The sequence below is a fragment of the Vulpes vulpes genome, chromosome 3, assembly GCF_048418805.1.
Source record: "Vulpes vulpes isolate BD-2025 chromosome 3, VulVul3, whole genome shotgun sequence".
NCBI lineage: Eukaryota > Metazoa > Chordata > Mammalia > Carnivora > Canidae > Vulpes > Vulpes vulpes.
In genome coordinates this window covers 42,001,799-42,016,081 of record NC_132782.1, presented here as the reverse complement: position 1 = coordinate 42,016,081, position 14,283 = coordinate 42,001,799, and the positions used below count along the sequence as shown (strand labels likewise).

At 35.6% G+C, this 14,283-nt stretch overlaps 1 protein-coding gene across 2 annotated transcripts in view; it reads right to left on the bottom strand.

Moving 5' to 3' along the window:
* The window catches only part of ZBBX (zinc finger B-box domain containing), a 113,507-nt gene that overhangs the window by 29,501 nt on the left and 69,723 nt on the right, over nt 1-14,283 (bottom strand). For both annotated transcript variants that reach the window (XM_072752309.1, XM_072752310.1), the window contains exons 10-14: nt 13,182-13,302; nt 5,088-5,197; nt 4,585-4,685; nt 3,165-3,244; nt 1,022-1,161 (exon numbers count right to left, since the gene is read on the bottom strand). In XM_072752309.1, coding sequence (XP_072608410.1) covers nt 1,022-1,161; nt 3,165-3,244; nt 4,585-4,685; nt 5,088-5,197; nt 13,182-13,302 — 552 coding nt within the window. The remainder of the gene's footprint in view (nt 1-1,021; nt 1,162-3,164; nt 3,245-4,584; nt 4,686-5,087; nt 5,198-13,181; nt 13,303-14,283) is intronic.

Genomic DNA, 14,283 nt, shown 5'->3' with positions numbered 1-14,283 from the left:
TGTTCCCAAAGGCAACTGGAATATCATGCTCCAGGTAGGTAAAAAATATATATATATATATCTTTTTGGAGCCATGTAAAGTCCTAAATACCCATATGGATATAGTTCACAGGTGGTCATAATGATTTAGAGGCTTATTAGTTAAAGATGTCAAGACCAGCAGGATTACCACAAATCATGGTTCTCTGCCATCTACTACCCAATCAGAATGTAATCATCAGTTTTATAACTAGTTATTTAAAAAAAAGCTCTCAGGTATCTCTCAATCCTTAATATAAGATACATTTATTCATTTTTCTGAAAATCCTACATAGGTTAAAAATAATATTTGAAAGGCAGATTAGAAACAATCAAGTTCCTATGTTTTAGTTTAGGAAAATGCCGTCTAAGAAAGCAAGTGACGCGTTCAAGGTCACACAATGATTTAAGGCAGAGAGGGAAATGAAATTGGACTCCCAGACCAAGATAATTTATTGTGAGTGTCTTTAAAAATGGTGCCCTCCCCATCTGGAAATTGAAATCAGACATTTGCACACAGCATTCTAAACTATAAATTCTAAGGAATCTACTAGTAATAACAACGTAGATATATAAACACAATGATTTGTTTTGGTTTGGTTTTATCACTTATGTGAAACTTTACATCAAATCTGAATATTTTGAGAGAAGATTTAATGCAAGGGAGGGCAACAGAGTGCCAATTAGATTTTCGTCATCCATGTAAGTGATGTAAAAAGTCCACCCATGTTATCTTTTAAATGCTAGCTTGGTCCATAATAACTTTTAGAGACAATCAACAGTGGCTGCTTTTCTTCCGAATATAAACACTGTTGTCCATTGACTGAAAAGAGTATTTGCTAGAAAATTATATATTTTCAACCAAGTTTTTCTAAGTACTAAATTTTCTGGTTTTAGAATGAATGGCATAGTGATAAAGCTTCTACATATTGCAATACCTCCTGGTTTTATTAACTTGCCAACATTCATTGTTAATAATATTAATCCACAAGAAAAAAATTACCTTTTGAGTTATTTTTACCATAAGAAGAGCTGTTGTTCAGATGAAGATGTAAGAGGTCTGTTTTTCCCTCGGTGAAAACATGATGTTGATAGATGTCATTTTCATACAGAAAAGTATTCTGATAATCATGAAATGTGCAACTTTCATGTTTAGGGACAAGCAAAAGAGAAAAGTTGAAAGAAATGATATAGAAAAGAAAGTTAAAAGTCCCATTTGTTTTATTAAAACAAATAGAGCAAAACCTTGAGGGAATAGAATTATTCACATTAATTAATTTATTTTTTAACCTTATTGTGGACACATTCTAAAACCACATGTAGTAGTATTACAACTTTTAAAGAAACAGGCAACTGGTCCAAATCTGATTCAACTGAATGATGTCAATTGAAAGCTTCTTTTAAATAATATTCTGAAATGAGTTTGGTTCCTTATATTCCTTCCTCTAAAAATGGAGAGTTATCTTTCAAGCTCATTGAAATCTGATGAAATCAGTGTATTATGTATTTGATTTATTCTGTCCTATTGTAAATGGCATTATTCTTTAAATTTGATGTTATATGCGTTGCTGGCATATAGAAATAAAATTGATTTTTGTATGTTGAAAAAAAGAAATCAGTGTTTTATTTTACTTAAATGTTTTTTTCATCAATGAACTATCATAATAAAAAAGCCATATGTAATATTTATTTTCAATTTTAATAATGATCACTTTATACTAGCATAGGTAAATTTTAAATAACATTTTCTGTGAATTGAATAACATATTTAATAATTCTCAATATTTATGTAAGCTTTACATAGTACCACCAAAAAACTGGATTATGCTCCATGTCACTTATGATCCCTTTATGATTCTTCTCAGAAAAGAAGAAACTCTACATCTCCTCCAAACTCAAGATGCAAAACCTTTGCCAAACCATGATCAGTAACTTTCTCTGCCTTCTGTAACACCCTAAATGGAGGTCAAAGCAGGATTTGTGATAAGATATATAAAAGAATCAAATTAGAGAGCAGAGATGTCATTCATTTCCTTAGTAATATGGTAGCCCATATAAATCTCTTATCTACTGACTGAAAGATTATCTCCTACCAAAAGCACATTTTCTGCTAAATATCTGGGTCCAAACATGGAGCTTTTCAGATCTAAGTGCTTCACTTAGGCCCACTGTTGTTCCAAAATGCTGACAAGGCCTAAGTTGATCTGAACATATAAACAAAAACTGGTGTAGGGGCTACTTAATGGGAACTTCATTCAGCTGTTTACCTAATTTAATACTCTAGTCAAAACACATGAAACCCTAGCCAAAGTTTCAACAGCAAAGGAGACCTGGAGTCATTTTATCATTACGAACAGATACAGCTAGATATTATTTTTCACTTGGAAATGACAAAATTCTAAAAAAAAAAAAAAAGTTACAAAGTGAACCATTATACTTCATTTATTTATCACATAGGAAAATCTACCTAGTAAAAATCTATAGTTTGGGAATTTTTTATGTCTAACTAACCAATATGTGTTTTTATTTAAGGATCGTAGCAAACCGAAATAAGACACACAGAGTATCCGAAATAAGACAAATCCAGAGTATCTTTGGCGAAACCTCATATGATATATGTCATCCTTGGTAAAGTCATTTCAAATAATAATGTTAAATTCAGAAGAATCTATTAAGTAATCCAGATATTATGTAAGAATATAAACATATCATTATAGCCACTTTTCTAATTTTTGAATGGGGCAAATATTAGCAATATTGCACACAAGTTTAAACATGACTTTGAAAAAAATAAAATAAACATGACTTTGTAAAATATATTCTAACATTGAGATCACTTATTTTTTACATCGTGAATTTCCCATTTAAAGAGATAGTTGATTTGAGGGGGTAGGTTTTTTAATAAGCATCAAGAAATGAATTAGATGGGGCAACCCAGGCGGCTCAGCAGTTTAGCACCACCTTCAGCCCAGGGCATGATCCTGGAGACCCAGGATGGAGTCCCATGTCAGGCTCCCTGCATGGAGCCCGCTTCTCCCTCTGCCAGTGTCTCTGCCTCTCTCTCTGTCTCTCTCAGGAATAAATAAAATCTTAAAAAAAAAAAAAGTGAAACTTAACTTTAAAAAAATGAATTAGAAAGATCTTACCTTTTTTGACTGTCTGCATTTGCTAACTCAACTTTGTAGGGCACTATGTCTCCTGGTTCTTCATATTCCTCTTCATAAGTCTTATTAAATGCATATAGTATAATATTAGTGTGTTCAATAAGTAGACTCTACATTAACAAGCTAACTTGTATGTAATATTTAGAGAATTTTTTTCCTATAAATAATGTCATGGGCTTTCTGACTACATGCCATAGAACATTAATTCTAGAAGAACTAAACAAATTCAGCGACTCTTTGTTGAGGCCATTTGCTGTGTCAGCCATTTGATCAGTATTAAAACACACCTGGAGATAACAATAATAGCTGTTTTATTATGTAACTACTGCGTGCCAAATAGGCTAGTGACTGAAATGTTTTTACGGACAACATGTTATGGGCTTACTCTATGCATCAACAAAATGATGACAAGCACACACACACATATGTGAGCACATGTGCTTATTTGTTCAATATCTTAAACTTATCCAGAGGGGAATTAAAATGTTGCTAGGCACACATGCAGACAGAACAGGAGCTATTAACCTTGAGAAGAAAGTAGTATTTAAAGAGGTACTTCCATTCTAGTCTTTTTCTGTGACAACCACAGGAAGAAAACTATCAAGGACAAGTAGTACATTCAGCTACTCGATGATTAGAAAGTCAGAAATGTGCTGAGTTTGTCAAAATTTAACCCTTCAGCATAAGCTCTACTTCTGATTGGCTTGAACTTCAGTTGATTATACTTCGTGTCTCCTAGAGGTTTTCATTCAAGTTATTATTATACTAAAACCCTTATACCTTAGTACTATTTTTCCTTTAAACAGAAAATAGGGATGCCTGGGTGGCTTAGCAGTTGACCATCTGCCTTTGGCTCAGGATGTGATCCCGGGGTCCCAGGATCGATCAAGTCCCACAACAGGCTCCCTGCATGGAGCCTGCTTCTCTCTCTCTCTCTCTCTCTCTCCCTCTCTCTCTCTCTCTCTCTCCCTGTCTCTCATGAATAAATAAATAAAATCTTTTAAAAAAACAGAAAATAATATTAGATGACATTCAAGAAACTACATGTATACAAATAAATAGATACCATATAAAGACCAATTTTTGTTTAAAAAGACTGATAACATAAAGAACTAAATAAAATAAAATCTAAGCTACATTTCTATAAGTTAAAAGTAGTGCATTTCTCACAATACAAGCTTCCAAAAATGCCACAATAACAGTACAGTCCCCAGACTTACTGCCTACATTGAAAATAATATTGTTTTATTCTTTCAGCATATTTAAATTCAAATTCTTGTAAACTTTCTTCCCTACAGTATTGAATTATGAAAAAAACTCTTGTTGAAAATAATATGTAGTTATAGCTATATGTTATGAATTTCTTGTTTGTTAAGTAATAGAGTAGTCATTATGCACTTACATCATCGAGTTCGACTATTTTTAGAGATGGTTCGGGTCTCTCTACCTTTAATTCTTCTACTGGCAGAAAAAGTGCTGGGTGTTGTACTTTGGTCTCCTCAACTAGAAAATAAGATTAGGAAATAATATCATCAAGGAATATACTTCACCTGATAATTCCCTATCTTCAAATAACATAGTCAACAATAAAAGAATAACGTTCTCTTGTGCATCCATCCATGCTAATATGTAAATGCTATCAATTTTCCCAGCTCAGGTAAAATACACATTTTCTTAACACTTAATATTTAAATAAATAAAATTATTTAATTTAAGGCAAAGTACATGTATTGAATAGGAAGAGGAGCATGCCTGATTCTGATCTAGAGACAAAAGGTGCATAGTCCAGTTGAGGATAATATAGTAAGAAAATAAAGCAAAACACAAAAGCAGATGCTGACTAAAGCTTAGCATGTAAAATTTGAAATAATAAATTAGAAGATATCTAATAAAGGGTGAACTAACCATCACTGTCTTCATCACTTTCATTCTGGGAACACTTTGCCTCACTAGCAGTTTTACACTGAGGTATGAATGTATCTGGTAGCATGTTTCGAAGCTGCTCCTGTGGAGTTCTACGAAACAAGAAAGAAGTAATTAAAAGACTGAAATACATTATCTGAAATTTTTCCAGACAAGATCTTGATTTATTACACAAACGAGTATACAAAATTAATGATGAAACCAAAGTTAATACTTCTAATTCACAAAAGTCTGATTGTATAACAGAACCTTAATCTACTAAAATAATTTTGTAAACCAAATTAACATCACACAAGATTTTTCAACTGCATGTCCTACTGTTTTTCATTTAGGATGAAAATCAAAGTTATGACAGAGGTCAGTGTTCTTGCAGAAGCCACATGTAGTCCATGAAACACACTACCTGCTTTAAAAAGCTAATTTATGGGGGCACCTGCGTGGCTCAGTCAGTTAAGCACTCAACTCTTGGTTTCAGCTCACGGTATGATATCAGGGTCCTAAGACTAAGTAAGCCCTGCATCAGCCTCTGTGCTTAGGAGGGAATCTGCTTGAGGATTCTCTCTCTCCCACTCCCTTTGCCCCTACCATTGTTTATAGTCTCTCTCTGAAATAAAGAAATCTAAAAAAAAAAAAAAAGCACTGATTTATGAAAGTGCGTTGTATATCACAGCCAATATATCACAGTATTATGTTGATAGGTTCTAGGGGAACCTAAAGACATTCTTCTAAACCTCCATCAAGGCAACAGGATGATAAAATCTGTTCCCATCATATGAATGTAGTGTGTTCTGAATGTTGCATTTATTAACCAATTAATGAGGTCTAATATGGCCCATCTTTTACAGACAACAACAAAACACAGGAATTCTCAGAGGTCAAGATTATATATCTGGCTCTAGAGGATATTCCCAAATTACTGGGAAGGTGACACTTTTCTATCAAGTAAGTAGCTACAGGCCTTCCAGGCCATGCCAGCTCACAGAGTCCTCATGTAAAAGTCAGGGCCTTCTTAATGATAATAGTATATAGCATTGATACAAAGCTTAGAATGTACCAGAACCTATTCTAAGTAATTTGAGATGTTAAATATTACTAGGTATATTAAATAGGCACCAGTATTATCTTAATTTTAAAGATGAGAAAACAGAGACATAAATAGGTAACCCAATATGTTCAAAGTCATTCAGGTAGTAAATACAGAAGAGGAATTTGAACCCAAGGAGTCGACCTCCCCAGGTCAATGTTCTTAACCATTATTTACTCTATATGGCCTCTCCCAACTCACAAAAGCAATAAAAGTTGATAATCTGGCAATCTATAGCTATGTTCATTTTCTCGATATATATGATGTATATATCAGAACATTCCAAAATATTTATATATTATTCAGCTCTGTGTCTTAACAAATTTGATGAGTATGACATCTTACATCTATAATTTAATTAAGTGATGGAAAATATTAAAGAATAAAGGTCAAAACAAACTGGCACCTGGCCACCAGAAACCTCTTTCCAGTTTGACACAGATATACTATACCAAAAAAAAAAAAAAAATCAATCATAGATGCACATGAATATACTATTATCCAGAACTCCTTCTTTCTGAAGTAAAAATTGATCTAATTTTATGAGCAAAGTCCTGAACCAAAGGTTTAGAGAGTCTAGACAATAGAGTATTGGAACTATTGATTGTATATTCTTTTTTTCTAAGATTTTATTTATTCATGCATGAGGGTCATAGAGAGAGACAGAGGTGCAGAGACACAGGCAGAGGGAGAAGCAGACTCCATGCAGGGGGCCCGACATGGGACTCCATCCCGGGTTTCCAGAATCCCACCCTGGGCCCAAGGCAGCACTAAACCACTGAGCCACCGGGGCTGCCATTGATTGTATATTCTAAACTCCATATTTTGTAGATGAAAAAAAAAATGTAGACCAATATATTTTATGGGATTTGCCCATGAACAAACAACTGGTCAGTCAATGAACGAGGTCTATATTCTGGATATGGGGGCCCTGGCACCAATGCTTGCTTGAAAGACCACACCACATAAATAAAAGGTGAAATATCTTTTAGAATAAGATGACCTCACCATATTTTCCTCAAAATTTAAACAAATATTTATTGAACATTGACTCACTGACCAGTATCCACTACTGAGTTTCATATCTAAAAGACTGTTATGGGCATTACACTTTACATGAGATATGGACACCCTAGATAGAGTTGCATAGGAATAAACATAAGAGTATATGAATGAACTTAAAGCCCTGCCACATAAACCACATTGGGCCAGAACTATACACCTATTAAAATAACCACCATCAAACAAACAAACAAACAACCCTGAAAACACCAGGAACTGGCAAAGATGGAAAGGAATCAGAACTCATACATTGTGGGAAAGGATGCAAACTGCGCATTTGCTTTGCAGAAATCGTCTGATCGTTTCTCATAAAGATAAACATTCACTTACCACACGATCTAGCCACCCCAGCCCAGGCATTTACCCAGGGAATTAAAAACTTATATTCAAAGAAAAACCTATTTGCAAATGTTTCTAACAGATTTATTCATAATTGCCACAGAAACCCAGAAATCAGCAGGAAGTTCTTCAACAGACTAATGGATAAACTGTACATGAGGATGATGAAATTCTCCTCCACAATTAAAAAAAAAAAAAAAAGGATTTCAATTCACTGAAGAGCACAGATGATTCTTAAATGCATTTAGCTGAAGAAAGGACACAAAGGCTACATATCATGTGGTCTCATTTACATGACATCCGGAAAAAGGCAAATGTGTATGGATGGAAACAGATTGATGGTTACCATGTGTTGGGGAAAAAAGATCGACTACAAAGGGGAAGCAAAAGGGAATTTGGGGGCAATAAAACCGTGCTGTTTAGTACTATGGTGAACTATGCTTGACTCCAGGCATTTGTAAAAACCCACAGAACCGTACACATATTTGTGCTATTCAAATTTTTAAAAGTACTGGGGATATGGACATAACCCAGTGAATGGCAAAAACAATTCTAAAGGAGGTAGGAAGGAAATGAGGGTCGTGGCCTCAGCAACTTTGGAGAAAAATATCTTCACTGGATGCAGTGAGCTAAAGGTAAAAAGCACTACACACAAGCAAGGTACTGTAGTTGGTAAATTTTTTTCTCATAGTAATATCAGTTTGCAATTCTGAAACTACTATATATATGTGCATATATATGTATACACACAAACACTCTAGAGATGATAAATGAATAAATATATCATAGATAATGAAAGTCAAGATTCTCACTGAGGGTGAAAGAAACTACAAATAAGCAAAGGGAGAACGTGATGCTGGTTTGTACTCAGAGGTATGGGCATCTTAACAGATGCTCAAGTAGACAGATACAGAAATAAATTTGGTTGCATGTGTGTAGTGGGTAAGTACATACATATATTTCCTAGATGTTCTCTGAGAAGACCTAGGCTCTGTGGTACCTGTGTAACCATGATCTTACCTGTAATCCAGAGCTTTCTGAACTCCATTTTCCCAAAAAAAAAGGAATTAAGATTAGTTGGAAAATTATATCTGGGCTAGGGCACAGAAATGCATCTTGGGTGTCAGAAAAATGAAGAGATGTTTCAAGCAAATGAACCAGCAAACAAAAAAGGAGGAGACTACATTGAAAGCAGAGTGGAGTCAACCTGAATCAGCTCTCAGTGGTCAAGCCAGGAACCATTTGAGTCATAAATAACAATAGTATGGAATATTAATCCAAAAAATAAAATACATATCCATGAGTCCCCACAAATAAACAACTGAATAAATAAATGAAAGGGGGGAGGGATAGTCTCTCCCTGAAGGATTCTCATTAATAAGTATAGAAGAAATAAAGGAAACAGAAAATCCCAGTTTTTCTGCTGCTGACAAAATCCACTGATATAGTAAAATTAGTAGGGGAAAGTTTAAGGAAAAACAGGATTTTATATCACCTCAAGGTATCTCCCCTAAAACCTTTATTAATTACTATGATATGAATGTGCCTGCCCCCTCACAAAAGTCATATGTTGAGATCCTAACACCCAATGTGATGGCATTAAGAGATGGGGTCTTGCGGATCCCTGGGTGGCTCAGCGGTTTAACGCCTGCCTGTGGCCCAGGGCATGATCCTGGAGTCCCGGGATCAAGTCCCACATCGGGCTCCCTGCATGGAGCCTGCTTCTCCTTCTGCCTGTGTCTCTGCCTCTCTCTCTCTCTCTCTCTCTCTCATGAATATATTTTTTTAAATCCTTAAAAAAAGAGAGAGAGATGGGTTCTTTGGGAGATGATGAGGTCATGAAGGTAGAGCCCCATGTGGGACTGATGCCCTTACAGAAGAGGTCCAGAAGACCCACGTAAGGACACAGCAAAAAGACGGCCTCCTATGAACCGGAAAGCAGGCTATTGCTAGACTCTGAGTCTGCCAGTATCTTGATCTTGGCCTTCCAACCTCCAGAACTCTGAGAAATAACCGTTTGTTGTTTGCAAGTTACTCAGTTTATGTTATTCTGTTACAACATCCCAAATGGACAAAGACAGAAATTGGTACCAGCAGTGGGGTGCTGGTAAAAATGTGGATGCAGCCTCAGAACTCACTGATGAGTGCAGGTTAAAAGAGGTTTAAAGTTAGTACTAGTAAATATATATATATTGCTATGAAAGAACATTTAAAGACAATTCTGGTGAGAGGAGAACCGAGGAAAAGCCTCAGTCTTCTTACAGAACACCTAAGCAATCCTGAGCAGAGTATCCACAGAAATATGATTGGTAAACACCATTCTGCTGAAGCATCAAATGAAATAAAGAACACATTATTGGATACTGGAGGAAAAGCAATTTTCATTAACAAAGTGGCAATGGACTTGGCTGAATTGTGCCCGCGTCCTGGTGTTTTACGTAAGTTAGACCTTATGAGCAATGTAAGGTAGAACTTAAGAGTGATATAAGGTAGAACTTACGAGCAATGAAATTAGTTCTGTGGCTAAGACAATTTCTAAGCAAAGTATGGAAAGAGACGCTTGGTTTATCTTGACTGCTCACAATAAGATGCAAGAAGGGAGAAATGACTTAAAGGTGGAATTATTAATCAAAAGATAAGCAAAACCTTGTGTGAAATTCTCAGAACGTTCATATTGAAAGAAATGAGAAGGACTATTCAGGAGAGAACAGGAAGTATATGGCCAAAGGGTCATCTGATCCAGAGATAAGTCAGAGCCATCTAAATAGAAGTCATGACTTTTATCAGAGACAATGGAAAAATGATCTCCAAAGGCAGTTCCAAAGTCATCAGGGCTCTCTCTCCCATCATGGGCACAGAAAGCTCCAGGCAGAGAAAATTACTGGGGCAATGCCTGATGAAACTATGAGAGCAAGGGTGCCCCTGTAACCCCAAGCTAAAAAAGCCCCATAATTCCATTGACAGTGTGTGACCCCACACAGAGCTATCATAGAAATGGGACCCCCTCCAAAGCCATGGGAGCAGAGCTACCCAGAATCTTGGGGGCCCAGCCGCTGCCCAGTATAGCTGTGGGGACACTTGCCTTAGTGTGTCTGGAAGGTGAGACTTCCATCTCAGTGGGCCTTGGAGTGCAGAGCATCAATGAAGAGGATAATTCTCAAGACTTTACGGTTTAGTAGAATTTGGCCCTGTTGCGTTTCAGACTTGCTTAGAACCTGCTACTCCTTTCTTCTTTTCTATTTCCCTCTTTGGAAGGGAAATATCTATCCCATGCCTGTCCCACCATTATATTTTAGAAGCACATAACATATTTAAATCATCACAGAGAGTAATTTGCCTCAGAATGAATCACACACTGAATATTACCCATACCTGACTTAGATGAGAGTTAGATGAGACTTTGGACTTCAGCCTTGAGTTGATGCTAGAACAAGTGAAACTTTAGGGGCTATTAGGACAGAATAAACATATTTTACATGTGAGAGATTCATGAACCTTGCAGGGGCCAGGGCAGAAAGCTCTGTTTGGAATAGCTCATAATTTGCCATCCTAACCCCAAAGTGATAGTATTAGCAGGTGGGCCTTTGTGAGATAAGCTCATGAGGATAGAGCCCTCATGAATGGGATTAGTCCCTTATGAAAGGGTTGTGAGAGAGATGCTCTGCCCTTTCTGCCACGTGAGGATACAGTGAGAAGATGGCCATCTGTGAACCAAGAAGCTGGTTCTCTCCAAACACTGAATCTCCTGGCACCTTTATCGTGGACCTCCCATCCTTAGAAACTGAGAAATGAATGTCTGTGTTCATAAGCTACCTGGTCTACGGTACTCTGTGTAACAGCCCAAGACATTATTTACAAAGGGAAAAGATGAGTGTACAGTGGAGAAGCTTGGCGAACACCACATTACCACCAGGTTAACACCTTGATGATAAGATACACTGACAATATGACCCTTTGAGAAGGGTACATCCTCTCTGTGTTGTCCTTCTTCAAAATGCACAACCTCAACTTAATTATGAGAAAAAACAAACAAACAAACAAACAAACAAACGTCAGCTAGATCCACATTGAATATATCCTATAAAACACCTGGCAAGTACTCTTTAAAAATGTCAAGGTCTTGAAAGAAAAGGAAAGACTGAGGAATTATAATGGGGAAGGAGATTTGATTTTAAAAAATAAATACATAAATAAAAAGCAATTTGGAATCCTGGATTGGATCCTGAAGTGGAATAAGGATGACAGTAGAGAAACTGAAATCTCTGTAGTTCAATTAATAATATTGTACCAATTTTAATCTCTTGGTTTTGATACATGCACTATGGTTATGTAAGATATTGCCATTGTGGAAAGCTGAATGAATATGTGGGAAATCTTAATATTCTTTTACACCTCCTCAGTATTCAATATATATATTGAATATATATATATATATATATATATATATATATATATATATATATATATATATAGAAATCTGCCACATGAGAAACAGTTAAAGGGGCATAGGAGTAGATAGTAACCTGTCAAACAGAAGTTTCAAGGAAGATATGAGGGCTGACTTAAAAAATCTGAAGGAATGCCACGGAGAGGAAGAATTCAATTTGCTCTGTATTGGCTTAATTGGTAAGGGTTGAGACCACGTTTAGAAACCAGTCAGAAACAAATTACAGCTCAGTAGGAGATATTACAGCAGTCAGAATGTTCCAGAGATGGAATGGGCCATCTCAGAAGATAGTTTTATACAACTGAAGGTGAAGCAAGGGCTTGCTGATCACTCCTCAGATGCATTCTAGACAGATCCTCCAACACATCGCTCCTCAAAATGCAGTTCAGAGACTAGAATTACCCACATCAATATCAGCTGGTAGCTGTTAGAAATTCAGAAATGCAGAGTGTCAGGCCCCACCCAGATCTACTGAAAAAGAATCTATATTTTGCCAGTCTGCAGGTGATTCATAGGCATAAGAAAGTGCAAGCAGTAATGCTATAGGGCAAAGTGAGCCTTTAAAGGTATCTCCCAATATGGATCTTATTTAATCATAAAATTGTGAATGACTCTGACATGTACTCAGTCGTAATTCTGGCCCAATATTTAATGGTTTAGCTTTTAAACAATTCATAAAATAATGCATCTAGTGAGATAGCCTTTGAATAAAATAATTGAATACTATTAATAAAACTATAATATTAAAGGTCTAATTAACTTAAGTAGATTCTGAGAAATAGAGTCTCAAAAGTTTATGCTAATGTAAAAAATGAGATTAATACCTTTACAAAGTAATCTTTCATTTGTTGCATTATTTTTGCTATCATTCTTAAGTTCTATACCATATTTGTGCCTTTTTCCCCACATACACATTTGCATTTCTCCTAGCAAACTCTAAATTAATGGTGCATCACACATATAAATAAAATTTAAATTCTTATTAGAACAGTAGAAGCTTCACAGGGATTTAATATTGCTTTAAAATTATTTATGCAAATATGAAGCACACATATAAAATTGCTACAAAAAAGCATGTCACACAAGCCAGGAACATAAATAGCTTTTATATTTCTTATTAATAATGCAAAGCTTCAGAAAATACCTTCTGTGTTTTTTAAGCCATAATTTTTCCATATAGGATAGACTGTCTTCCTTAAATTCAATATTGAGTGGTTCTCTCCAAATTTTCAGATTAGTTTGTACTTCACATTCTTCCAATGAGTCTATAAAAATAAACATCATGTGCAAAATTAATGTAAACTAATCTATAAATTACAGCTTTCAAGATACAGAACTCACCATTTTTGAAGCAAATATGCTTGATATTTATCCATGCAATCAATAGTTCTAGGCTTAATTAATGCAAAAGTGTTAAATGTTAGTGATTTATAAAGTGACTTTATAGACAGTTTTCTTCAATAACCTCTCAAAATGAAAGAATCTTATGATTCATAAGGTTTTTAAAAGCAACCAATTCTTTCCATGATAAAGATAAATACAAACAGATTCATTATATATTCTATAAATGCACATATACATAAAGGTATGTATCATAGCCACTGACAATAATATTTACACATTATGGGAAACAGAGAATAAATAACTCAGAATGGCACCTGGAGGAGACAACTGTCCTCATGAATTTATATCTACATGGCAATTTGCTTCCAGATGCTTAAGATGCTTCTGAAGCACTACTAAATTAAAACCACTATTCAGAGATATTTAAAACTGATGGAGCTTTCTGGGAAAGAAAGCAGTGTAAATCCACGATCACCAGTCTCTCCACTTTCCTGGATGTTATCCCCTCTCTCCTAACTGACCACCACAGGAGTAGGAAAAGAAAGAAAAACTTCTTTCAGGAGTAGGAGAAGAAAGGAAAACACTAAGGAAGAGAAAAATAATTTTTGAAGCCTGAAATTAGAGAATAGTTCCAACTTCATACCACATAGCCTTTGGTGAATAGCTTCCAGAACAGTCAAATGCCAGAAACAGAAAGAAACCAAAAGAATAGATGTCATACTACCCCTATTCTTAACAAAAAGTAGAGCCATGTTGAAGAAAGCAATGGGAGAAAGTTCTGAGAAACCCCCAGAACGTACTACACTGAAAGAACAGGAGCTAAGGATAAGAGCAAAAGGAGAGCCCTCCACTCTGCATCCTTCTTTCCAGTGCAAAACAAAATATTTCTTGATAGGAAAGCT